This window comes from Taurulus bubalis, assembly GCF_910589615.1.
Source record: "Taurulus bubalis genome assembly, chromosome: 1".
NCBI classification, from domain to species: domain Eukaryota; kingdom Metazoa; phylum Chordata; class Actinopteri; order Perciformes; family Cottidae; genus Taurulus; species Taurulus bubalis.
Window position 1 is genome coordinate 1,082,567 of NC_136589.1, and position 27,500 is coordinate 1,110,066.

A 27,500-nucleotide genomic window follows, 5' to 3' on the forward strand; every position below is an offset into this window, starting at 1 on the left:
GAAGACTTAAAGACGTAGAGATGAAGACGTAGAGGTGAAGACTTAAAGACGTAGAGATGAAGACTTAAAGACGTAGAGATGAAGACATAGAGATGAAGACTTAAAGACGTAGAGATGAAGACTTAGAGATAAAGACGTAGAGATGAAGACTTGGAGATGAAGACTTAAAGACGTAGAGATGAAGACTTAGAGATAAAGACGTAGAGATGAAGACTTGGAGATAAAGACTTAAAGACATTGAGATGAAGACAGAGATGAAGACTTAAAGACGTATGGATGAAGACTTAAAGACGTAGAGATGAGGACATAGAGATGAAGACTTAAAGACGTAGAGATGAAGACATAGAGATGAAGACTTAAAGACGTATAGATGAAGACTAAAAGACATAGAGATGAAGACGTAGAGATGAAGACCTAGAGATAAAGACTTTAAGACGTAGAGATGAAGACTTAGAGATAAAGACTTAAAGACGTAGAGATAAAGACTTAAAGACGTAGAGATAAAGACATAGAGATGAAGACTTAGAGATGAAGACGTAGAGATAAAGACTTATAGACGTAGAGATGAAGACATAGAGATGAAGACTTAAAGACGTAGAGATAAAGACTTAGAGATAAAGACGTAGGGATGAAGATTTAGAGATAAAGACTTAAAGATGTAGAGATGAAGACATAGAGATGAAGACGTAGAGATAAAGACTTGAAGACAGAGAGATGAAGACATAGAGATGAAGACTTAAAGATGTAGAGATGAAGACGTAGAGATAAAGACGTAGAGATAAAGACGTAGAGATGAAGACTTAGAGATAAAGACATAGAGATGAAGACTTTGAGATAAAGACTTCAAGACATAGAGATAAAGACGTAGAGATGAAGACGTAAAGATGAAGATTTAGAGATAAAGACTTAAAGACGTAGAGATGAAGACATAGAGATGAAGACGTAGAGATAAATACTTAAAGATGTAGAGATGAAGACGTAGAGATAAAGACGTAGGGATGAAGATTTAGAGATAAAAACTTAAAGATGTAGAGATGAAGACATAGAGATGAAGACGTAGAGATAAAGACGTAGAGATGAAGACGTAGAGATGAAGACTTAAAGACGTATAGATGAAGACATAGAGATGAAGACTTAAAGACGTAGAGATGAAGACCTAGAGATAAAGACTTAAAGACGTAGAGATGAAGACCTAGAGATAAAGACTTTAAGACGTAGAGATAAAGACGTAGAGATAAAGACTTAAAGACGTAGAGATAAAGACATAGAGATGAAGACGTAGAGATAAAGACTTAAAGACGTAGAGATGAAGACATAGAGATGAAGACTTAAAGACGTAGAGATAAAGACTTAAAGACGTAGAGATGAAGACGTAGAGATGAAGACTTAAAGACGTAGAGATGAAGACGTAGAGATGAAGACTTAAAGACAGATAAAGACGTAAAGGCGTAGAGATGAAGACGTAGAGATGAAGACTTAAAGACATAGATAAAGACGTAAAGGCGTAGAGATGAAGACGTAGAGATGAAGACTTAAAGACGTAGAGATGGAGACATAGAGATGAAGACTTAAAGACGTAGAGATAAAGACTTAAAGCCATAGAGATGAAGACGTAGAGATAAAGACTTAAAGACATAGAGATGAAGACGTAGAGATGAAGACTTAAAGACGTACAGATAAAGACGTAGAGATAAAGACTTGAAGACGTAGAGATGAAGATTTAAAGATGTAGAGATGAAGACATAGAGATAAAGACGTAGAGATGAAGACTTAGAGATAAAGACGTAGAGATGAAGACTTAGAGATAAAGACTTAAAGACGTAGAGATAAAGACGTAGAGATGAAGACGTAGAGATGAAGATTTAGAGATAAAGACTTAAAGACGTAGAGATGAAGACGTAGAGATAAATACTTAAAGACGTAGAGATGAAGACGTAGAGATGAAGACTTAAAAACGTAGAGATGAAGACTTAAAGACGTAGAGATGAAGACGTAGAGATAAAGACGTAGGGATGAAGATTTAGAGATAAATACTTAAAGACGTAGAGATGAAGACGTAGAGATGAAGACTTAAAGACGTAGAGATGAAGACTAAAAGACGTAGAGATGAAGACGTAGAGATAAAGATGTAGGGATGAAGATTTAGAGATAAAGACTTAAAGATGTAGAGATGAAGACATAGAGATAAAGACGTAGAGATGAAGACATAGAGATGAAGACTTAGAGATGAAGACGTAGAGATGAAGACTTAGAGATATAGACTTAAAGACGTAGAGATAAAGACGTAGAGATGAAGACGTAGAGATGAAGATTTAGAGATAAAGACTTAAACACGTAGAGATGAAGACATAGAGATGAAGACGTAGAGATAAATACTTAAAGACGTAGAGATGAAGACTTAAAGACGTAGAGATGAAGACTTAAAGACGTAGAGATGAAGACGTAGAGATAAAGACGTAGGGATGAAGATTTAGAGATAAAGACTTAAAGATGTAGAGATGAAGACGTAGAGATGAAGACTTAAAGACGTATAGATGAAGACGTAGAGATGAAGACTTAAAGACGTTGAGATGAAGACGTAGAGATGAAGACTTAAAGACGTATAAACAAAGATGACCTCCTGGTTGTCTGAACGTCCTGCAGACACGTTGACAGCATGTAGATGAATGTATACTTAACAAAAACTGGCTCCTTGGTTACATTACACTGCCTGTTGACATCCCCCAAAGCATTATGGGAACTGTTGTGTTGTTGCAGGAGACCCGAGAGCAGAGGATCAGCCAGTACCATGAAGAACCTGACACCCCATGTGTCCTGGTGAGGCTCCTAGTCCAGATACTGAACCAGCCCCACGTTTAAATTCACTGAAAGACTTTTCTACGACACTGATGGTTATTTTCTTCTTTTTCAACTTTATTATTTAATAAGATCACTGATAAACTATAATTAAAGTCACATTAAAAGTATTTCTGTGGATCAATGACCATCACTTAGCTAAACCCCGCCCCCAAACAGTGACCTGAGACCTTTAGCTGATAATACTTTTACTTGAGTGGGATTTTCAATGCAGGACTTTTAATGTCATATTTTTACATAGTTGTGTTATTATTATTATTATTATTATTATTATCATCATATGATGGTGTGTAGTTCAGGAAGTGGTTGTGACTGTGATGTGTCCTCAGGGTCTGAGGGAGGGCTCTCTGCTGCTGGTGGAGGGGAACAAAGCCTCCCTACTGGGAACCACCAAAGCCCGCCTCTTCACCAGGTAACACACAGCGTCCACTGAGCGCTCACCAGTCACACCAGTCACTCACACCAGTGACACCAGTCACTCACACCAGTCACACCAGTCACACTAGCAGCGTAATCGTGGTCTGTGTGCTTTAGGGGAAAGCCGCCGGTGGAGTACGACCCGGGTAGTGACCTCAGCTTCCTGCTGACCAATCAGAGGGACTCGGGGCCTGAAGGCCTCGCGCTTTGATGACGTTCTGGATGACTGAAGGCAGAAATAATTAATAAATCTCTCACCAAAACTCCACGTCTCTGTGAATGTGTTTTGTTTATGGAAGTACAGGCTTGAGATACTTGTACTCTACTTTATACTGAGATATACAGTATACTCAGAGAGTAGCATGATCCTGGAAGAGGAAGCTGCTGTGTTTAGTTATTATTGTATCCAATCAAATTCAACTTGGTTCTTCAGAGTTGCATGCTGGGTAATTTGTGTAACAAGATTTGACGTGATAAGCTCTTTGTGCTAATTACACAAATTGCCCATCATGCAAGTAATACATCAATGAACCTTTAAAACCATGAGTACTTAGACAGGAAGTAGTACCTGGTGGATCCATAAACTGCAGCAAAATAATATTGATCTAAAAATGATGAGTACTTATAGTAATATTTTCAATGTCATGAAGTATTTTTACTACTTCAGTAAAGAACAGAGGCTCCTAAAGTACATAAACATTAAATAAAGTAAACAGAACTTTTAGATCCATGATCACGTTTGTTTTGTGTTGTAAAAGTATAAAGTGTGATAATATTGTGATAATATTCTCATTATGAGTTCACAGCAGCATCATCATAAACACAACAATATAAAGACAAATAAAATGTGAACAAATCAGTTTATTTCAGTTTAAAAGTGAAATCATCTCTTTATGAAATAGTTATTATTTTATTCTCGAGGTGAAAGAATACAAACATCAAAAATAGTCCATAAATTCTGAAGACAGAAGAATATTAAATATAAAACACTGCTTTCGTTTCTAAGTAAAACATTTTATCATCTGCATAAAAGTCATGTTTGTTAACGACGACGAATCAGAAGTATTGCAGGTGAAAAAATAAAGACTCAGAATGATGAGATTAAAACTTGTATATTGTAAGATTATGAAGAAGAAACGTGGAGAAATGTGTTAAATATATATGTATGTTATTAGTTTGTATTTATGCTCAGGAAAGAACACAGAATAACAAATGAAAGGCGTGTATGTGTCTTCCAGGACCTTTGACTCGCTTACGAAGGTTCTCTAGGGAGAAACATGAGAACCGAGTTTAGAACACAACTGGTTCTGTGGAGTTATTCATGGTGATCGTTAATGGGATCAATATATATTTGAATAAAATGATCAGTAATTCATGACGCAAACCCAATATGGGTAAATTCATGGAAGTGTTGTTTTTTATGTAGAGACACACACACACACCATTATATTTGTTCTCAGCAAAGCTGCCAGTCATGAACAATATCACTATTTTAAAAAACAATAAAGAGGAAGAGCAAAGAAATGTTGACTGTCTGTTAAGCCCCGCCCCTGTGCGTTAAGCCCCGCCCTCCTTAATTACTGTAGCTACACTGATTTATTTTTGTTACGTTATGCTATCGAGCTAGCAAGCCGCCATTTTGGAGCGATCGGCAAAGTAATTAATTCATTATAATCAGAGACGGTGAAGATGACCGCTGAGCTCCGATTGGACGTCACTAGTCAGGGGGCGGGCTTAACTCGCCACGTATCGTCGATTAAGTTGAAATGAGCCGGACTCACTTTGTGATTATCATCGTGGTTCTGTAGAAAATACATAAAAATACATAAAAATAACCCCCCAAAACCAAAGCTTAACCCTGCCCCCCCCACCCAAAGCAAAGAGAATATATATAGTAAATATATTACTGTCACATGAAAACATATCAGAAACTAAACAGTCTTCTTCAGCCGATTCCTTTTCTCTTAGCTCCAAAAGGCTGTGATTATTACCCACAATCCCCTTTTTTTAACAGCTTTTTGATTTGTTTCAGTTGCAGTTGATGTTTATTGTGATGAATATTCAACGTGGACCCCGTTTGTCTGCTTATGAATAACATGTTAACATGTAAACTGCATCTGAAAGCTCCTCCCCCTTTATTGATCACCAATATGTCTGTTCACATGGAGACAGGATCTGATCTCAGACCAGATCCTGAACGTTAAACTACAGTTCTGATTCGTTCAGAGAACAGTGTCGTCGATCGGGGCCGGTTAGAAAAACATAATAACACAATATTAACACAATAATAACACAATAATCTATCAGCAGTTGTGGACTTTTAGTTCATCAATCAGTTTGAGTTCGGGCAGAAACGTGAAAATAAAATATTTAAACTCCTCAAACACGACAGTTCCATCGGCAGGAAGACAGTTATGTAGCTAGTCTTTATGCTAACCTAGGCTAAGCTAGCCTGTACTGTAGCTTCAGAGTCTTTATGCTAAACTCAGCTAGCCTGTACTGTAGCTTCAGAGTCTTTATGCTAAACTCAGCTAGCCTGTACTGTAGCTTCAGAGTCTTTATGCTAAACTCAGCTAGCCTGTACTGTAGCTTCAGAGTCTTTATGCTAAACTCAGCTAGCTTGCACTGTAGCTTCAGAGTCTTTATGCTAAGCTAGGCTAAGATAGCCTGTACTGTAGCTTCAGAGTCTTTATGCTAAACTTAGCTAGCCTGTACTGTAGCTTCAGAGTCTTTATGCTAAGCTAGGCTAAGCTAGCCTGTACTGTAGCTTCAGAGTCTTTATGCTAAACTCAGCTAGCCTGTACTGTAGCTTCAGTATTTATGCTAAGCTAAGCTAGCCTGTAGCTTCATATCTATAATATGAATATTGATCTCTGAGGCTCAAACACAACATGATTAGTAAAATAAAACCCAGAACCGTCAGCAGTGAACGCAGAGGAAGCGTCTCCTCGCTGGCTGTACCCTGAATGTGTCTCCTGGACGTTCTCCCCCCCTCTCCCCTCCCCCTCCCTCCCCCTCTATGCGTCCGTGTTCCCGTTCTCCTCCGGCTGCAGCTGCTCCTTCTCGGTGCAGTCCTCCTGGGGGGGGCGGACCCTCTTGAAGAAACCGAGCTGGAGGAGCAGAAGAAGAAGAGATTTCACATTTCTTAAAATACATCCAGCGCAGGATTCTGATATTTAATAACCAGCACGTGTTTTTATAGGAGATGTATATTCATTAGTATTATTTCACAGTCGAGGGAGGAGTTCAAAACCTCACTTAAACACGTCGGCCGGGTAAAAACTAAAAGGTTTGAAAATGGCGGCAGCACCACCAGTCTTCTTCCTCGTCAAAACCTGGTGTCTACATTACCCACAATGCACCTCTCCCTGCAGCCGCGATGAGCGGCGATCCCTTCCTTCCAACTCCGTGTTTATTTCTTAAGTTAAGGATGTCGCGATATTAAATATTTATCACGAATGACGTCAGAGAATCCCAAACCGCCGCTGACTCGAGTGACATCACGCGAGGCTTCTCACCTTGTACATGACGAAGATGAGCAGCGCCAGCAGCAGCAGACCGGCCAGCACGGCCAGAGCCACGACCCAACCGGGCACGGGCTGGGGAGTGTCCGCCACCCACAGCACGGACACACTCACCTGAGAACACACACACACACACACACACACACACACACACACACACACACACACACACACACACACACACACACACACACACACACACACCTGGTTAAACATCGACGAGTGAGGAGCAGATAGCTGAACTAAATACTGACTATATTCTCATTTAATAGGACGACCTTATTAAAAAGTTATAATGTCTTGACCTTTGGATTAAAAACCTGCATCAGGTGGTCACATTTAAAGATTCATAAAGGTCATTAATTTAAATATTTGATTAATCTGTCAATGAAGACCGTTGTATAGCAGACGTTAAAATGTACCTTCAGCCAGTACTCATTTTCACTGAGTAGAGCCTGAACGCATCATCATGTAACTGAAGTGAACCTTCGTTGGTTCTCCATTAGCGGTGCTGCTAACGTTACTAGCTCTCCTCCTGTTGGTTCTCCATTAGCGGTGCTGCTAATGTTACTAGCTCTCCTCCTGTTGGTTCTCCATTAGCAGTGCTGCTAACGTTACTAGCTCTCATCCTGTTGGTTCTCCATTAGCAGTGCTGCTAACGTTACTAGCTCTCCTCCTGTTGGTTCTCCATTAGCAGTGCTGCTAACATTACTAGCTCTCCTCCTGTTGGTTCTCCATTAGCGGTGCTGCTAATGTTACTAGCTCTCCTCCTGTTGGTTCTCCATTAGCAGTGCTGCTAACGTTACTAGCTCTCCTCCTGTTGGTTCTCTGTTAGCGGTGCTGCTAACCAGTGTTGGGGTAACGAGTTACAAAGTAATGGAATACAGTAACGTAATTACTATTATAGGTAACGAAGTAAAGTAACGCATTACACTAAAAATATTGGTAACTACACTACTTTACTAGACCTCAGTAACGCGCGTTCCTACGTTACTCAAGACATTTGTACCAGTCCGAAAAGTTTTCTTTTAGCGGCGCGCGAGTCACACGACACTTCCTGATGAACAACCTGTCACAGGTACGTCCCAAGTCTCTAACCCGCATCCCGCTTCCCTCAAACAAGAGAAGACGCGAGGAAACATGTTTTAATAGACATGAGACGTCCTTTCCTCTGAAGCGTCACGTGAAGACGTAGGTTTCTGATGACTGACCGACTGACAGCAGATCACATCTGATCACATCTGATCAGATGTGATCTGATCAGATGTGATGAGATCACATCTGATCACATCTGATCAGATGTGATCTGATCAGATGTGATGTGATGAGATCACATCTGATCAGATCACATCTGATCACATCTGATCAGCTGTCAGTCGCTTTAACAGCTGGCGGAGTTTTGTCCGGAGAGTTTTTAGCGAACATTCCAATAAAAATGCACTTAAAATAGTTGATTTAATGGTGTTAAACTACTACTTACATTAATAAAGACACAGTTATCATGATGTCAGAGTGGAGATGTTTTCTCTGTCGTCTGTTATCGATTAATAATCTGCATTGAGTATTTATATACTGTGATGTGTCCTGCTTATACGCGCAGGATCCGTTTCTACTGGCGGAATGAGTCTGATTGTGACATCATTATAAAATAACCCACAATATAAATATAGTTTCTCTTCATTACGTGTAAAAAGTGTTTCCTCTCTCCAGCTCTCTGATTTTAATGACATACATAATACAAGTTATTGAGGGAAACAACAGACACAATCTTAGAAGACAGTAGTTTGTGGTCCTTTTGTGGTTCAGACCTACAATGAACATATTTAACCAGATGGTGAATAATTTAACAGATTTAATATGAAACTTGAGTTTAATCTGTGATCGTCTTCACTCTAGTATGAAACTCCAGCGATCAGTCCGCTCAGCTGCAGCGTCCATCACCAAAAGTACCATTAACTTTTCTATCTTTCTTAAACCACTACAATGATTCCTATAACAAGCTGGTTTTGTTCTTAGGAGTCGGCCCCCATTTGGTTTAGTGGGGTCTCATGTTTCCAAAAGCCTGTTTTAATGTGTTATGCTGTTTGACCTGAATGTCCCCACCATGCACAGCCTCTTGGATCCTGTTGTTTGTGGATTCTAAAGTGAGGCATATTTCTTTGGTCAGACAGTGTGAACAGGGTTAATGTTCCTTCAAGTTAATGGCTGAGTTTTATATGCCATTTAGTTTTACATGTTTACAATACACTCTGTGGAAAGGCTAAGAGATGCCCTTTATTGAACATTGAAAATAAAGTGATGAAAGGGCCATGATGTTTGTCCAGGTATCTTTACGGTTAATTTGTACATTTGCTTAAAAAAATGGAAAGTAAAGTAACTAGTAGTGAAGTTACTTTTCAAATGCAGTAACTAGTAAAGTAATCTAGTTACAATTTTCAGAAGTAACTAGTAACTTGTAACTAGTTACTTTTTCTGAGTAACTACCCCAACACTGCTGCTAACGTTACTAGCTCTCCTCCTGTTGGTTCTCTGTTAGCGGTGCTGCTAACGTTACTAGCTCTCCTCCTGTTGGTTCTCTGTTAGCGGTGCTGCTAACGTTACTAGCTCTCCTCCTGTTGGTTCTCCGTTAGCGGTGCTGCTAACGTTACTAGCTCTCCTCCTGTTGGTTCTCTGTTAGCGGTGCTGCTAACGTTACTAGCTCTCCTCCTGTTGGTTCTCTGTTAGCGGTGCTGCTAACGTTACTAGCTCTCCTCCTGATGGTTCTCCATTAGCGGTGCTGCTAACGTTACTAGCTCTCCTCCTGTTGGTTCTCTGTTAGCGGTGCTGCTAACGTTACTAGCTCTCCTCCTGTTGGTTCTCTGTTAGCGGTGCTGCTAGCTCCGTTTGCGTTACTAGCTCTCATGTTGGTCTAAACCCTGATTGGTTGTTTACAAAGTCACGTGATCAGAGACCAGAGAAACATCCATGATGTCCTGATCACGTGTTCTACTGGATGCTGGAGGAGAACCTTTATTTACTCCGTCATGACTGACGATAGACTGTTCGGTCTCTTACGGTCGTGCTGTTGGACGGGAGCTCCGACACCAGGTTCTTGTACGGCATCTCGATGACGCTGAAGGACGCCGTGGAGCGGATCACATACGAGCGATTCTGGTTCTCCGTCTGGGAAAAAAAACATTTAGAGCAAAAGTGTGTAAAAAAACAAGATGTAGAACTTGAGTTAAAATATATGAGTAGAACATGACGAGTGTAGAACATGAGTAGAACACGTGTAGAACACGAGTAGAACACGTGTAGAACACGAGTAGAACATGATGTAGAACATGAGTAAAACATGAGAAGAACACGAGTAGAACATGAGTAGAACATGATGTAGAACACGAGTAGAACACGTGTAAAACATGTGTAGAACACGTGTAGAACACGTGTTGAACACGAGTAGACCACGAACAGAACACGAGTAGAACATGAGTAGAACATGAGTAAAACATGAGAAGAACACGAGTAGAACATGATGTAGAACACGAGTAGAACACGTATAGAACATGATGTAGAACACAAGTAGAACATGAGTAGAACATGAGTAGAACACAAGTAGAACACGAGTAGAACACGAGTAGAACATGATGTAGAACACGATGTAGAACATGATGTAGAACATGAGTAGAACATGAGTAGAACATGAGTAGAACACGTGTAGAACACGTGTAGAACATGTGTAGAACACGAGTAGAACATGATGTAGAACATGAGAAGAACACGAGTAGAACACGTATAGAACATGAGTAGAACATGAGTAGAACATGATGTAGAACATGAGTAGAACATGATGTAGAACACGAGTAGAACATGAGTAGAACATGAGAAGAACACGAGTAGAACACGAGTAGAACACGTATAGAACATGAGTAGAACATGATGTAGAACATGAGTAGAACATGAGTAGAACATGAGTAGAACACAAGTAGAACACGAGTAGAACATGAGTAGAACATGAGTAGAACACGTCTAGAACACGTCTAGAACACGAGTAGAACACGAGTAGAACATGAGTAGAACACGAGTAGAACATGAGTAGAACACGTCTAGAACACGAGTAGAACACGAGTAGAACACGTGTAGAACACGTGTAGAACACGTGTTGAACACGAGTAGAACACGTGTTGAACACGAGTAGAACATGAGTAGAACACGAGTAGAACACGAGTAGAACACGAGTAGAACACGAGTAGAACATGATGTAGAACATGATGTAGAACACGTATAGAACATGAGTAGAACACGAGTAGAACACGAGTAGAACACGAGTAGAACATGATGTAGAACATGAGTAGAACACGAGTAGAACATGAGTAGAACACAAGTAGAACATGATGTAGAACACGATGTAGAACATGATGTAGAACATGAGTAGAACACGAGTAGAACACGAGTAGAACACGAGTAGAACACGAGTAGAACACGTATAGAACATGAGTAGAACACAAGTAGAACATGAGTAGAACACGAGTAGAACATGATGTAGAACACGATGTAGAACATGATGTAGAACATGAGTAGAACACGAGTAGAACATGATGTAGAACACGAGTAGAACACAAGTAGAACATGATGTAGAACACGATGTAGAACATGATGTAGAACATGAGTAGAACACGAGTAGAACACGAGTAGAACATGAGTAGAACACGAGTAGAACACGAGTAGAACACGAGTAGAACATGAGTAGAACACGAGTAGAACACGAGTAGAACACGAGTAGAACACGAGTAGAACATGAGTAGAACACGAGTAGAACATGAGTAGAACACGAGTAGAACACGAGTAGAACATGATGTAGAACATGAGTAGAACATGAGTAGAACATGAGAAGAACACGAGTAGAACACGAGTAGAACACGAGTAGAACATGATGTAGAACATGAGTAGAACATGAGTAGAACATGAGAAGAACACGAGTAGAACACGTATAGAACATGAGTAGAACACAAGTAGAACATGAGTAGAACACGAGTAGAACATGATGTAGAACACGATGTAGAACATGATGTAGAACATGAGTAGAACACGAGTAGAACATGATGTAGAACATGAGTAGAACACAAGTAGAACATGATGTAGAACACGATGTAGAACATGATGTAGAACATGAGTAGAACACGAGTAGAACACGAGTAGAACACGAGTAGAACATGAGTAGAACATGAGTAGAACACGAGTAGAACACGAGTAGAACACGAGTAGAACACGAGTAGAACATGAGTAGAACACGAGTAGAACATGATGTAGAACATGAGTAGAACACGAGTAGAACATGATGTAGAACACGAGTAGAACATGATGTAGAACACGAGTAGAACATGAGTAGAACACGAGTAGAACATGATGTAGAACACGAGTAGAACATGAGTAGAACACGAGTAGAACACGAGTAGAACATGATGTAGAACACGAGTAGAACATGATGTAGAACACGAGTAGAACATGAGTAGAACACGAGTAGAACATGAGTAGAACACGAGTAGAACATGATGTAGAACACGAGTAGAACATGAGTAGAACACGAGTAGAACATGATGTAGAACACGAGTAGAACATGAGTAGAACACGAGTAGAACACGAGTAGAACATGATGTAGAACACGAGTAGAACATGAGTAGAACACGAGTAGAACATGATGTAGAACATGAGTAGAACACGAGTAGAACACGAGTAGAACACGAGTAGAACATGAGTAGAACACGAGTAGAACATGATGTAGAACACGAGTAGAACACGAGTAGAACATGATGTAGAACACGAGTAGAACACGAGTAGAACATGATGTAGAACACGAGTAGAACATGAGTAGAACACGAGTAGAACATGATGTAGAACATGAGTAGAACACGAGTAGAACACGAGTAGAACACGAGTAGAACATGAGTAGAACACGAGTAGAACACAAGTAGAACATGAGTAGAACATGAGTAGAACACGAGTAGAACACGAGTAGAACACGAGTAGAACATGAGTAGAACACGAGTAGAACATGATGTAGAACACGAGTAGAACACGAGTAGAACACGAGTAGAACATGAGTAGAACACGAGTAGAACATGATGTAGAACACGAGTAGAACATGAGTAGAACACGAGTAGAACATGATGTAGAACATGAGTAGAACACGAGTAGAACACGAGTAGAACACGAGTAGAACATGAGTAGAACACGAGTAGAACATGATGTAGAACACGAGTAGAACACAAGTAGAACATGAGTAGAACATGAGTAGAACACGAGTAGAACACGAGTAGAACACGAGTAGAACATGAGTAGAACACGAGTAGAACATGATGTAGAACACGAGTAGAACATGAGTAGAACACGAGTAGAACACGAGTAGAACATGAGTAGAACACGAGTAGAACACGAGTAGAACATGAGTAGAACACGAGTAGAACACGAGTAGAACACGAGTAGAACATGAGTAGAACACGAGTAGAACACTCAGCTGTTCTCCGTACCCTCAGGAAGTCGTTGACGGCCAGACGTGAGTAGATGAAGAGGATGGCGTTCTTCGTCCTCTCCAGACGACCCACCTGACATTTGATCCGGAGACACTCAGCGGTGCTGCAGTCCTGCACACACAGTTTACATGAATATCTCCATGTATAGATCAAAGCTACAGGTGTGTGTGTGTGTGTGTGTGTGTGTGTGTGTGTGTGTGTGTGTGTGTGTGTGTGTGTACCAGTGTCTGCAGGTCGTTCTGTGTGTCTCTGGCCTCCAGGTCTCTCTTGCGGACGTGGTTTCGGTTCCGTCCCTCCGTCTCTCGTTCTCTGGGTGGAATCCCACTGACGTTCTTCCCTGAGGACAGCGGGTTCTAACACACACACACACACACACACACACACACACACACACACACACACACACACACACACACACACACACACACACACAGACAGACAGACACAGACACACACACACACAGACAGACAGACAGACACAGACACAGACACACAGACACACACACAGAAGTTATGTGTATGTTTATTGTTCATTGTATTGGTTATTATCTAGATTTTTTGTTTGTAAAACGGTTTAAACTTCAGACCTTTGAGGAAGACGTCCTCATAACTTCACATGCTGATCAGCCATCTTGTTTTTATCTATTGATCACTAGATATTGATCGAAGGTTTAAACCGTGATTAGTCTGGAAAGATGCATTCCAGCTTGTTCTAGGCTGCTTTTATTGTGAAACTCTTGACACAGAAACAGGAAGCAATTCCTGTTTCTACAGAGCATCTGTAGTCAGAGGTCCTACTGGTCCTGCTGAAGGCCCTTCACAATAAGAGCGCGGCTCACCGACACGTTGAGCGGGTTGATCTGGACGTCCGTGGTGCAGTTGATGGGCCCCTCCGTGTCGAACCTGGTGATGTAGAGCAGCGAGCCGTTCTTGTTGTGGTACTGGTGCGGCCAGTCCACCTGCAGAGACGCCTTACTGATGGTGCTGGGCCCCAGGTTCTGCAGCTGGGAGCGGAACATTACTGATGTCACTTCCTGTTGGGCCGAGCTCCACGCTCACTGAAGTAGAAGTACAACGGGACGAGCATCTACATGTGTATTACTTTGATGTATTACTACGAGCGTCTGTGAATCCTCCTCAGGGATCAATACTAATACTATCAAAACATTATTATCAACAATAACAATGTATTGATACATCAATACATTGTTATTATCAATCTATTATCAATCTATTCAAGTTATATATATATACATACATACATATATACTACTCATTATATGAATAATTGAATGTGCTGTAACTCCGTTACGTTATTCATTCTGGCCACATGACATCTATTGCTTCTGTCCATCCGGGGAGAGGGATCCTCCTCTGTTGCTCTCCCTCAGGTTTCTTCCCCTTTTTTTCCCTGTGAAAGGGTTTTACGATCTTTATTGGGGGAGTTTTTCCTGATCCGATGTGAGGTCCCGGGACAGGATGTTATGTTACAGACTGTAAAGCCCTCCGAGGCAAACTTGTATTTGTGATGTTGGGCTATACAAAATAAACTGAATTGAATATATATATATATACATATATATACATACATACATACATACATACATACATATACATACATACATACATATACATACATACATATATATATATACATACACACACGTATATATATATATATATATATATATATATATATATATATATATGCATATACGTATATATACATATATGCATATATACACATATATATATATATATATATGTGTATATATACATATATGTATATATACATATATGTATATATACACACACAGACATTTATATCTACATCTCAAATAGAGTTTTTTACTTGTACCTCGTCGACGTGCACTATCTGTGTTCTTGTACCTCGTCGACGTGCACTATCTGTGTACTTGTACCTCGTCGACGTGCACTATCTGTGTACTTGTACCTCGTCGACGTGCACTATCTGTGTACTTGTACCTCGTAGACGTGCACTATCTGTGTACTTGTACCTCGTAGACGTGCACTATCTGTGTACTTGTACCTCGTAGACGTGCACTATCTGTGGTCCGAGGTCGTCTCCGAACACAGGAGGCTCTCTAGGTTTCCAGTTAGCGATGGGGAGCAGAACCTGACCTGGAGACGACGTCCTGGACACACACACACACACACACACACACACACACACACACACACACACACACACACAATCAAATATCTTCATGGAATCAGAAAAACAGCTCACAAAATGTTCAGGTATGCAGTTGTTTAAAGTGTGTGTGTGTGTGTGTGTGTGTGTGTGTGTGTTACCCTCTCAGGGAGACCCTAGCGAGCACCGCCAGGTCGGTGACGCTGGAGACGAGAGGACTCTTGTTGTCGAACTGATTTGAGCTGAAACAAGAAATAAAACAACAATAAAGGATTAAAAAATAATAAAATCTGTTGAACAGACGTAGGAGACGAAGGCCGCCACAGGGGGGCGCTGCTAGTCCACATATGCTGGCACGAGTATCTATTTATTAAATGTGTTATTTAACTACATGTTTGAGCAAAAAGTGCAAAGAAATTACATCATGAACTCTTTACTTAAAGACGGCGTTTTGAGCACACACACACACACACACGCACACGCCCACGCACGAGCACACACACGAGCGCACGAGCACGCACACACGCACGCACAAGCGCACGAGCACACACATACACACACGCATGAGCACACACACACACACGCACGAGCACACAAACACACACACACGCACGCACGCACGAGCGCACGAGCACACACACACACACACGCACACACACACACACACACCTACCTGACCATCTGCACGTCAAACCTCACAGACGTGTCCTCCTCCGACAGCTGGTGCACGCTGAACCGCAACTCCGCCAGTACCTGGCCAATCAGAGAGCAGGAGAGACAGTGAGGACCAATCAGAGAGCATGAGAGACCGTGAGGGCCAATCAGAGAGCAGGAGAGACCGTGAGGACAGTCAGGCTCCTAGAACACCCTGATGCATCATGGGACATGTACTGACCTTGGTTCCTCCCTTCATGGGGTTTCCCAGGTCACACACCACCATCTTGGTCTGGTTCTCCTTCTTGTACGCACAGGACAACCTGCTGAGGATCTGTGAGAGCAATGAACTCATCATCATCATCATCATCACCATCATCATCACCATCATCACCACCACCATCACCACCACCATCATCATCACCCTCACCATCATCACCACTATCATCATTATCATCATCACCATCATCATCATCACCACTATCATCATCATCATCATTATCACCATCACCCTCATCATCGTCATCATCATCACCACCATCACCATCATCATCATCACCATCATCATCATCATCATCACCATCATCATCATCACCACTATCATCATCATCACCATCATCATCACCATCATCACCCTCATCATCATCACCACTATCATCATCATCATCATCATCATCACCATCATCATCATCACCACTATCATCATCATCATCATTATCACCATCACCCTCATCACCATCATCATCGTCATCATCATCACCACCATCACCATCATCATCACCATCATCATCATCACCATCATCATCACCATCATCATCATCATCATCATCACCATCATCATCGTTCACCATAAAGTTCAGATTGCAGCTTAAGTTCATCTTTTATCTATCTATTTTAAATGAACAATAAAGAGTTTCTATTCTTTTTAGTCTCCTGGTTCCCTCTAGCTCCTACTCCTGGTTCCCTCTGGTTCCCTGTGGCTCCTACTCCTGGTTCCCTCTGGTTCCCTGTGGCTCCTACTCCTGGTTCCCTCTGGTTCCTCCTGGTTCCCTCCAGGAGGAACCAGGAGGAACCAGTAGGAATCCAAAGGGAACCAAGAGGAACCAATAGTAGAGACCAGAGGGAACCAGGAGGAACCAGTAGGAATCCAAAGGGAACCAAGAGGAACCAATAGTAGAGACCAGAGGGAACCAGGAGGAACCAGATGGAACTAAAAGGAACCAGGAGGAACCAGTAGGAACCAGTGGGAACTAGTAGGAACCAGTAGTAGGAGCCACAGGGAACCAGAAGGAACCAGTAGGAACCAGAAGGAACCAGAAGGAACCAGGAAGAACAAGAGGGAACCAGGAGGAACCAGTAGTAGGAGCCACAGGGAACCAGAAGGAACCAGTAGGAACCAGTAGGAACCAGAAGGAACCAGAAGGAACCAGGAAGAACAAGAGGGAACCAGGAGGAACCAGCAGGAACCAGAGGAACCCGTGTGCGGCAGCAGAACCCACCGGGCTGCGGACCACCTCGGTGAAGTCGGCCTGCGGCGGCAGGAACACGTGCAGCTCCGCCTCGTAGGCGCCCTCCCCCCGGTTCTCCGCCGTGATCTCCAGAGTCAGAGCGTTGTCGTCGCCGATGAAGATCTGCTGCCGGTCGCTGAGGCGGAACAGAAGAACAGCGTCAATCATCTCGGTTCCACTTCCTGTCTACCGGAGCTTTGACATGATTTAACTACACATCTGAGGCACAGCGCCTCCTGCTGGAGGAACTAAAAACTGCTCACCTCGTCACAGACAACTTCAGGTCAGGTTTACAGATGTTGTCTTCTCCACAGTCCAACAGGATGTGAGCCGGGGGGGGGGGGGGGGAGAAAGAGGAGGAGGAGGAGGAGGAGGAAGAGGAAGAGGAGGTAGAGAGGAGGAGGAGGAAGAGGAGGAGGAAGAGAGGAGGAGGAAGAGCGGAGGAGGAGGAGAGGAGGAGGAAGAAGAGGAGGAGGAAGAGAGGAGGAGGAGGAGCAGGAGGAGGAAGAGAGGAGGAGGAAGAGAGGAGGAGGAGGAAGAGGAGGTAAAGGAAAGATGGTAGTTAAAAGAAAAGTGAGAAGGACAAAGGAAGATGGAGAAAAGGAAAGAGAGGAAGGAGAAAGAAGAACAAAGTGATTTTATGAGTCAACATCAGAACAATGAAGAACACAAAGGAACACAGGAACAGAGGAACACAGAGGAACTCAGGAACTCAGGTGTGTTACCTGCTTGGTGACGTTGGAAGGAGCCGACACGTCGAGGATAGGAAGCAGTCCGGTTTGGTCTGCGGCGCGCTGGTAGTCCAGACTGTACTCCATCACCACGGAGATGGGAGTGATCTTATCCCGGAACTCCCGGTCGTCCTGAGACACAAATCTATGCTCTTATTGTGAAGGGGAGAAGCGTTCATTTTCCTGTTCAGCTACAGATACACACATCATATGCTCTTATTGTGAAGGGGTGACGCTTTCTGTTGCGGTTCAGCTACAGATACACACATCATATGCTCTTATTGTGAAGGGGTGAAGCTTTGCGTTCCTGTTCAGCTACAGAGACACACATCGTATGCTCTTATTGTGAAGGGGAGAAGCTTTCTGTTCCTGTTCAGCTCCGGTTCTGCTCTTATTGTGAAGGGGTGACGCTTTCTGTTCCTGTTCAGCTACAGGGACACACACATCTTATGCTCTTATTGTGAAGGGGTGACGCTTTCTGTTCCTGTTCAGCTACAGACACACATCTTTTGCTCTTATTGTGAAGGGGTGACACTTTCTGTTCCTGTTTAGCTACAGGGACACACATCTTATGCTCTTATTGTGAAGGGCTTTGTGTTCCGGTTCAGCTACAGAGACACAAACGGTGCTGCTCTTATTGTGAAGGGGTGACAGGGTGGATCAAACACAGGATTGTTCATTTGCTCACCCTCAGGAACACGCTCTGCTCCTCGCAGGCCGGAGCCTTCCCGTTGGACACCGTCATGTTCTTGGAGAACTGGAAGGTGCGGCTGTGCAGGAAGAGGACGCGCTTAGTCGCCTCCTGCTTCTGCCGGTCCAACAGCAAGTCCACGCGGAAGTCTGCAGGAGACCAAGAAGCTTCTCATTGATCTCCTCGTGATGAGTTCATGTGTTCATGTGGTGCGTAACTTACTGAGAGCAGCTGGAGCTCCACGACCGCTGGCCTTCAGACAGTACTTCACTGTGAAGCTGAGAAACAATGAAGAACATGAAACAATGAAGAACATGAACAATAAAGAACATGAAACAATAAAGAACATGAAACAATAAAGAACATGAAACAATAAACAACATGAAACAATAAACAACATTAAACAATAAAGAACATGAAACAATAAAGAACATGAACAATAAAGAACATGAAACAAAAAAGAACATGAAACAATAAAGAACATGAAACAATAAAGAACATGAAACAATAAAGAACAGGAAACAATAAAGAATAGGAAACAATAAAGAACATGAAACAATAAAGAACATGAACAATAAAGAACATGAAACAATAAAGAACATGAAACAATAAAGAACATGAATGATAAAGAACATGAAACAATAAAGAACATGAACAATAAAGAACATGAAACAATAAAGAACATGAACAATAAAGAACATGAAACAATAAAGAACATGAACAATAAAGAACAGGAAACAATAAAGAACATTGTTTAATGTTCTTTATTGTTTCATAGTGAATAATAATCATAAAGAACAGGAAACAGTGATCATAAAGATCATAGTGATCAGTAAACGGTAATTATAGTGATCAATAATCATAAAGAACAGTAAACTATGATCATAGTGAATAATAATCATAAAGAACAGTAAACAGTGATCATAAAGATCATAGTGATCAGTAAACAGTAATCATAGTGAATAATAATAATCATAAAGAACAGTAAACAGTGATCATGAAGATCATAGTGATCAGTAAACGGTAATTATAGTGATCAATAATCATAAAGAACAGTAAACTATGATCATAGTGAATAATAATCATAAAGAACAGTAAACAGTGATCATAAAGATCATAGTGATCAGTAAACAGTAATCATAGTGAATAATAATAATCATAAAGAACAGTAAACTATGATCATAAAGATCATAGTGATCAGTAAACAGTGATCATAGTAAATAATAATCATAGTGATCAGTAAACGGTAATCATAGTGATCAATAATCATAAAGAACAGTAAACTATGATCATAGTGAATACTAATCATAGTGATCAGTAAACAGTGATCATAGTGAATAATAATAATCATAAAGAACAGTAAACAGTGATCATAAAGATCATAGTGATCAGTAAACGGTAATTATAGTGATCAATAATCATAAAGAACAGTAAACTATGATCATAGTGAATAATAATCATAAAGAACAGTAAACTCACCAGGACACCAGAGTGGAGGTTCCAGGAAGAGTGCAGGTCTTTTCCTCTGGGTTGATGATCTGAGGCGTCATGTCTAACGTGGCGTTCACACTGATCACTGGACGAGCTCTGGCACACACACACGCACACGCACACGCACACGCACACACACCAGCGTCGGGGTTAATGTCTCCTAATAGCTTCTATAAAGTCAGAAGGAGAAACAGCAGCTCTTTGATAGCAGAGGTGGCCTCGCTCGTTAAACTCCCCTCTCTCTCTCCCTCTCTCTCGCACACAGTATGATTACCTGTATAAAACAGCTTTGTCTGCTCCGAACACTCCCACTATTAAATCTGAAAGACAGACACACACATATTTATATACACTTTATATTTGACTCTTTTATATAATATTTGTTGCATATTACTTTTTCTATTTGTGTTTAATTGTGTACTATATTCATTTACCAAACTCTTATTACCATTGTGTTTTATTTTCCAATTACACTTAATAATATTTATATATTATATTAATATTGTTCATATATGATATCTGTTGTAATCTTTAAAAAAACCTCTGGCGGAAGAATTTACTTTGTGAATAATACATATATCTTAGTGTGTGTGTGTGTGTGTGTGTGTGTGTGTGTGTGTGTGTGTGTGTGTGTGTGTGTGTGTGTGTGTGTGTGTGTGTACCTGGATATCCATTCTGGTCGATGTCAGTGTTTCCAGTCATGGAGTAGCCAAAGCTAGCAGGCATGTAGTTGGACGCCCACTTTCCCTGAAGGACCTGAGAGACAAGAAACAACTCAAGCAGCGAACAAATAAAGGTTTTGAACTACCTTCCTGTTGAATGTTGAAACCAAGAGACACTAAACAACCACAAAGAGACACTAAACAGCCACAAAGAGACACAACGACCACAAAGAGACACTAAACAACCACAAAGAGACACAACAACATCAAAGAGACACAAAACAACCACAAAGACACACTAAACGACCAGAAAGAGACACAAAACAACCTCAAAGACACAAAACAACTACAAAGAGACACAAAACAACCTCAAATAGACACAAAACAACCACAAAGACACACTCAACGACCACAAAGAGACACAAAACAACCTCAAAGACACACTAAACAACCACATAGAGACACTAAACGACCACAAAGAGTCACTAAACAACCACAAAGAGACACAACAACATCAAAGACACACAAAACAACCACAAAGACACACTAAACGACCACAAAGGGACACAAAACAACCTCAAAGAGACACAATGACCACAAAGAGACACAACAACATCAAAGAGACACAATTACCACAAAGAGACACAACGACATCAAAGAGACACAAAACAACCACAAAGACACACTAAACGACCACAAAGAGACACAAAACAACCTCAAAGAGACACAAAACAACCACAAAGACACACTAAACGACCACAAAGAGACACAAAACAACCTCAAAGACACACTAAACGACCAAAGAGTAAACGACTCAAGAGACACAAGACAACCACAAAGAGACACAAAACAACCTCAAAGAGACACAAAACAACCTCAAAGAGACACAATGACCACAAAGAGACACTAAACGACCACAAAGAGACACTAAACAACCACAAAGAGACACTAAACGACCATGAAGAGACACTAAACAACCACAAAGAGACACAACAACATCAAAGAGACACAAAACAACCACAAAGACACACTCAACGACCACAAAGAGACACAAAACAACCTCAAAGACACACTAAACGACCAAAGAGTAAACGACTAAAGAGACACAAAACAACCACAAAGAGACACTAAACGACCACAAAGAGACACAAAACAACCTCAAAGAGACACAAAACAACCTCAAAGAGACACTAAACAACCACAAAGAGACACTAAACGACCTTGAAGAGACACTAAACGACCTTGAAGAGACACAACAACATCAAAGAGACACAAAACAACCACAAAGACACACTAAACGACCACAAAGACACACTAAACGACCACAAAGAGACAAAAAACAACCTCAAAGAGACACAAAACAACCACAAAGACACACTAAACGACCACAAAGAGACACTAAACAACCACAAAGAGACACAACATCAAAGAGACACAAAACAATCACAAAGACACACTAAACGACCACAAAGAGACACAAAACAACCTCAAAGAGACACAAAACAACCACAAAGACACACTAAACGACCACAAAGAGACACAAAACAACCTCAAAGACACACTAAACGACCACAAAGAGACACAAAACAACCTCAAAGACACACTAAACAACCACAAAGAGACACTAAACGACCACAAAGAGAAACTAAACGACCACAAAGAGAAACTAAACGACCACAAAGAGACACTAAACAACCACAAAGAGACACAACAACATCAAAGAGACACAAAACAACCACAAAGACACACTAAACAACCACAAAGAGACACAAAACAACCACAAAGACACACTAAACAACCACAAAGACACACTAAACAATCTCAAAGACACACTAAACGACCAAAGAGTAAGACATGAAGTCATGAAGCTCCATCATCAGGTCAACATGTCCATGTGTCTGATGACCAAACACCTGCAGAACTACAGGCGTTCAGCTATTGTTGTTCTCATCCTGGGACTCTTTGTGGTTGTTTAGTGTCTCTTTGTGGTCGTTTAGTGTCTCTTTGTGGTTGTAAACGATGCTAACGTGGCTAACAGAGGTACCTGGTTGTGGTATTTACCTGAGAGGGGGCGGAGTCAGGACCATGACGACGACCATTGTGGATGTAGACCAGGCCGTGGTGGTCGGGACCTCCATAAGGAGCCGAGATGGCCACATCTGGAGGGAGGCCAGAGGCGTGAGATCCAGGTGGTCTGATCCAGTGTGTGTGTGTGTGTGTGTGTGTGTGTGTGTGTGTGTGTGTGTGTGTGTGTCTCACCGTTGTATCCGTCCATGTCCAGGTCTCCCAGCGCTGCGATGGCAGAGCCGTATCTGGCGTAAACCTCTGACCCCGTGAGCATCTGAGGCTGATGGAAGGAGAATCCACCTCGACTCAGGTAAACCGACACCTGGAGAACACACACACACACACACACACACACACACACACACACACACACACACACACACACACACACACACGCACACACACACACACACACAGGTTATTTCCCATTTTCTTTGCACTGATAGTTCACATTTTATTGGTTTAAAATGTTAACTGTTCTTCCAGGTAGAAGCTGAGTGATGCATTCTGGGTATTTTAAATGTCTAGTATGATGCGTTCCTACCTGCCCCACCTCCCTCAGTTTCCCATCAGACCATCTGTCCATGAAGAGAGGAGCTCCCACCAACAGGTCCACCATCCTGACAGGAAGTGAGAGACCAGCATCCATCACCACACCTCCTCCAGACAGAACTCACTTCCTGCCACGTGGAAACTATTTGGGTTTTTTATTTTATTGTTTGCGACCTGCTTTGTTTACATCAACTTGTGGTCTTCTTCTCCTGTTTTTAATTGGCGCGCTGCAGAGTTTTTATGACACATTGGTGCCTGCAGGAGTTGCTGCTCCGCAGGAGGCAGAGCCGTGTGTGAGACCTCATGTCCAACAGACTGTTGACAGCTGGATTCTGGTCGTCGCCATCTTGGTTTTTTCAACCAGAGGTGACACAAGAGGGCGGAGCTGAGTGCTGAATAAAACATTTTTATGACCGAAATGTTCCAATTAACTTTGAGGAAGTGAGAACATAGAGAATATACTTCTATACAACCAGAGGAGTCGCCCCCTGGTGGTCAGGAGAGAGAATGCAGCTTTAACACATGAAGCATAGACTTCTATACAACCAGAGGAGTAGTTTTAAACGTAGAAAATAACATTAGACAGGAACGTACCCGTCATTATTAACATCTGTAGCAGCCACTGAGTGTCCAAAGTAGGCCGCCATCTACAGACAGAGAGGAAGAGGAGGAGGACGAGGGACAAGATAATTAGCGGAGGTCGTTTATAAATCACATTATTATAATAAATGATTACAGATCAATCAGACAAGTGGCTTCTATATACAGATATATTCTTCATGGAAACATGAGAACATCAACACATGTGAAGCTTTACTGGCTGTTCCCTCAGCAGGAGGAGGAGGAAGAGGAGGAGGAAGAGGAGATTAATACTATAAATGTGACTTCTTCTCCTCATGTTTTTATATATTTAATGAGCTCTGAGATTCCTTGTTCATAAGACATAAACAACTCGACCTCTAAGTGTATGAAGAACTAAACTACAGCTGTTGTGTGACTCTGACCTTTGACCTCCTGGTTCACAACACGCCAGTTAACGCTCTGCTGTCTCCTAACTAACATGAGACAGCTGGACAGGACGAGAGACAGGAAGTAGAGACAAGACGAGAGACAGGAAGTAGAGACAGGACGAGAGACAGGAAGTAGAGACAAGACGAGAGACAGGAAGTAGAGACAGGAAGTAGAGACAGGACAAGAGACAGGACGTAGAGACAAGACGAGAGACAGGAAGTAGAGACAGGAAGTAGAGACAGGACGAGAGGAAGGACGAGAGACAGAGGACGAGAGACAGGAAGTAGAGACAGGACGAGAGACAGAGGACGAGAGACAGAGGACGAGAGACAGGACGAGAGACAGAGGACGAGAGACAGGAAGTAGAGACAGGACGAGAGACAGAGGACGAGAGACAGAGGACGAGAGACAGGACGAGAGACAGAGGACGAGAGACAGGAAGTAGAGACAGGACGAGAGACAGAGGACGAGAGACAGGACGAGAGACAGAGGACGAGAGACAGAGGACGAGAGACAGAGGACGAGAGACAGGAAGTAGAGACAGGAAGTAGAGACAAGACGAGAGACAGGACAAGAGACAGTGGACGAGAGAGAGGAAGTAGCGACAGAGGCCGAGAGACAGGAAGTAGAGACAGGAAGTAGAGACAGGACGAGAGACAGGAAGTAGAGACAGGAAGTAGAGACAGGACGAGAGACAGGAAGTAGAGACAGGAAGTAGAGACAGGAAGTAGAGATTGGAAGTAGAGACAGAGGACGAGAGACAGGAAGTAGAGACAGGACGAGAGACAGGAAGTAGAGACAGGAAGTAGAGATTGGAAGTAGTGACAGAGGACGAGAGACAGGAAGTAGAGACAGGACGAGAGACAGGAAGTAGAGACAGGACGAGAGACAGGAAGTAGAGACAGGAAGTAGAGACAGGAAGTAGTGACAGGACAAGAGACAGGACGTAGCGACAGGAAGTAGAGACAGAGGACGAGAGACAGGAAGTAGAGACAGGAAGTAGAGACAGGACGAGAGACAGGAAGTAGAGACAGGACGAGAGACAGGAAGTAGAGACAGGACGAGAGACAGGACGAGAGACAGAGGACGAGAGACAGGAAGTAGAGACAGGACGAGAGACAGGACGAGAGACAGAGGACGAGAGACAGGAAGTAGACACAGGAAGTAGAGGCAGGACGAGAGACAGAAAGTAGAGACAGGAAGTAGAGACAGGACAAGAGACAGGACGAGAGACAGGAAGTAGAGACAGGAAGTAGAGACAGGAAGTAGAGACAGGACGAGAGACAGGAAGTAGAGACAGGAAGTAGAGACAGGACGAGAGACAGGAAGTAGAGACAGGAAGTAGAGACAGGAAGTAGAGATAGGACGAGAGACAGAGGACGAGAGAGAGGAAGTAGCGACAGAGGACGAGAGACAGGAAGTAGAGACAGGAAGTAGAGACAGGACGAGAGACAGGACGAGAGACAGGAAGTAGAGACAGGACGAGAGACAGGAAGTACAGACAGGAAGTAGAGACAGGAAGTAGTGACAGAGGACGAGAGACAGGAAGTAGAGACAGGACGAGAGACAGGAAGTAGAGACAGGACTAGAGACAGGAAGTAAAGACAGGAAGTAAAGACAGGAAGTAGAGACAGGAAGTAGTGACAGAGGACGAGAGACAGGAAGTAGAGACAGGAAGTAGTGACAGAGGACGAGAGACAGGAAGTAGAGACAGGAAGTAGTGACAGAGGACGAGAGACAGGAAGTAGAGACAGGAAGTAGAGACAGTGGACGAGATGCCTCCTCTCTCCTCCAGGTAAGATGTCTCCTCCCTCCTCCAGTTGAGATGTCTCCTCCCTCCTTTAGCTCACCTGAGTTCCTGTGAAGTTTATCATGGACTCCATGTTGTCGCTGTTGAAGATGTTCACCTGCAGAGACAGACCCACACCTCTTCATTCAAGTGTGTGTGTGTGTGTGTGTGTGTGTGTGTGTGTGTGTGTGTGTGTGTGTGTGTGAGTGAGTGAGTGAGTGAGTGAATATATGTATGTGTGTGTGTGTGTGTGTGTGTGTGATCTCTTACGTATCCTAGTGCCTTCTCTCCTCGTGGGACTCCGGTCACGTAATCTAAACAGGAGAGAAAACGTCTTCTGTCAGTTTATTAATATAAATCAATATCATATGTATTGATCCTATTAATAGGATCAATACATATGTATTGATCCTATCAATATGATCAATATCATATGTATTGATGGTTTGGGTGAATGACGTCATCACATGTTGAGACGGACCATCACATGAATTACTAATCAGACCAAAAGGAAAAACAACTTAAAGACTCTGATGACGCAACTCTGTTTTCTTTTCTTATGTTTAACATTTAAAACGTCTTAAAGTCAGAAGTCTAAATGACGACCTTTTACTTTTTATTATTATTGACATGCAGCATTTAATTAAACTAATAATCAGAATGAAATGCTGCAGGTGAACACTGAGAGGTGGTCACATCTTCATCCTCATCCTCATCTTCTCACCTTCATTTCCGTCATCGTTGAAATCTCCGACCGTCACCGAATACCCTGAAGACACAGAGACGTGAGACCACGAGAGCATGGAGACGTGTGTGTGAGTGTGTGTGTGTGTGAGTGAGTGTGAGTGTGTGTGTGAGTGTGTGTGAGAGTGTGTGTGAGTGT

General features: G+C 42.3%; 2 protein-coding genes across 2 annotated transcripts in view; one reads left to right on the forward strand and one right to left on the reverse strand.

The window, feature by feature from the left end:
• Positions 1-3,526, forward strand: part of LOC306739889 (alpha-aspartyl dipeptidase) — an 8,767-nt gene extending 5,241 nt beyond the window's left edge. The window contains exons 6-8 of the mRNA XM_079221957.1: positions 2,758-2,817; positions 3,186-3,268; positions 3,391-3,526. Of these exons, the coding sequence (XP_079078083.1) occupies positions 2,758-2,817; positions 3,186-3,268; positions 3,391-3,484 (237 nt within the window). The 3' untranslated portion in view covers positions 3,485-3,526. The remainder of the gene's footprint in view (positions 1-2,757; positions 2,818-3,185; positions 3,269-3,390) is intronic.
• Positions 3,527-6,290: 2,764 nt separating this feature from the next.
• Positions 6,291-27,500, reverse strand: part of itgav (integrin, alpha V) — a gene marked incomplete at both ends in the record, with an annotated part of 39,727 nt that continues 18,517 nt past the window's right edge. Inside the window, 25 exons of the mRNA XM_079225068.1 lie at positions 6,291-6,383; positions 6,792-6,911; positions 9,852-9,959; positions 13,304-13,417; positions 13,528-13,659; positions 14,146-14,310; positions 15,357-15,462; positions 15,623-15,703; positions 16,135-16,214; positions 16,357-16,449; positions 17,615-17,759; positions 17,887-17,954; positions 18,349-18,486; positions 19,043-19,194; positions 19,268-19,323; positions 20,525-20,632; positions 20,811-20,856; positions 21,199-21,292; positions 23,260-23,357; positions 23,458-23,587; positions 23,810-23,885; positions 24,412-24,464; positions 26,679-26,735; positions 26,888-26,931; positions 27,342-27,386. Of these exons, the coding sequence (XP_079081194.1) occupies positions 6,291-6,383; positions 6,792-6,911; positions 9,852-9,959; positions 13,304-13,417; positions 13,528-13,659; positions 14,146-14,310; positions 15,357-15,462; positions 15,623-15,703; positions 16,135-16,214; positions 16,357-16,449; positions 17,615-17,759; positions 17,887-17,954; positions 18,349-18,486; positions 19,043-19,194; positions 19,268-19,323; positions 20,525-20,632; positions 20,811-20,856; positions 21,199-21,292; positions 23,260-23,357; positions 23,458-23,587; positions 23,810-23,885; positions 24,412-24,464; positions 26,679-26,735; positions 26,888-26,931; positions 27,342-27,386 (2,402 nt within the window). The remainder of the gene's footprint in view (positions 6,384-6,791; positions 6,912-9,851; positions 9,960-13,303; positions 13,418-13,527; positions 13,660-14,145; positions 14,311-15,356; positions 15,463-15,622; positions 15,704-16,134; positions 16,215-16,356; positions 16,450-17,614; positions 17,760-17,886; positions 17,955-18,348; positions 18,487-19,042; positions 19,195-19,267; positions 19,324-20,524; positions 20,633-20,810; positions 20,857-21,198; positions 21,293-23,259; positions 23,358-23,457; positions 23,588-23,809; positions 23,886-24,411; positions 24,465-26,678; positions 26,736-26,887; positions 26,932-27,341; positions 27,387-27,500) is intronic.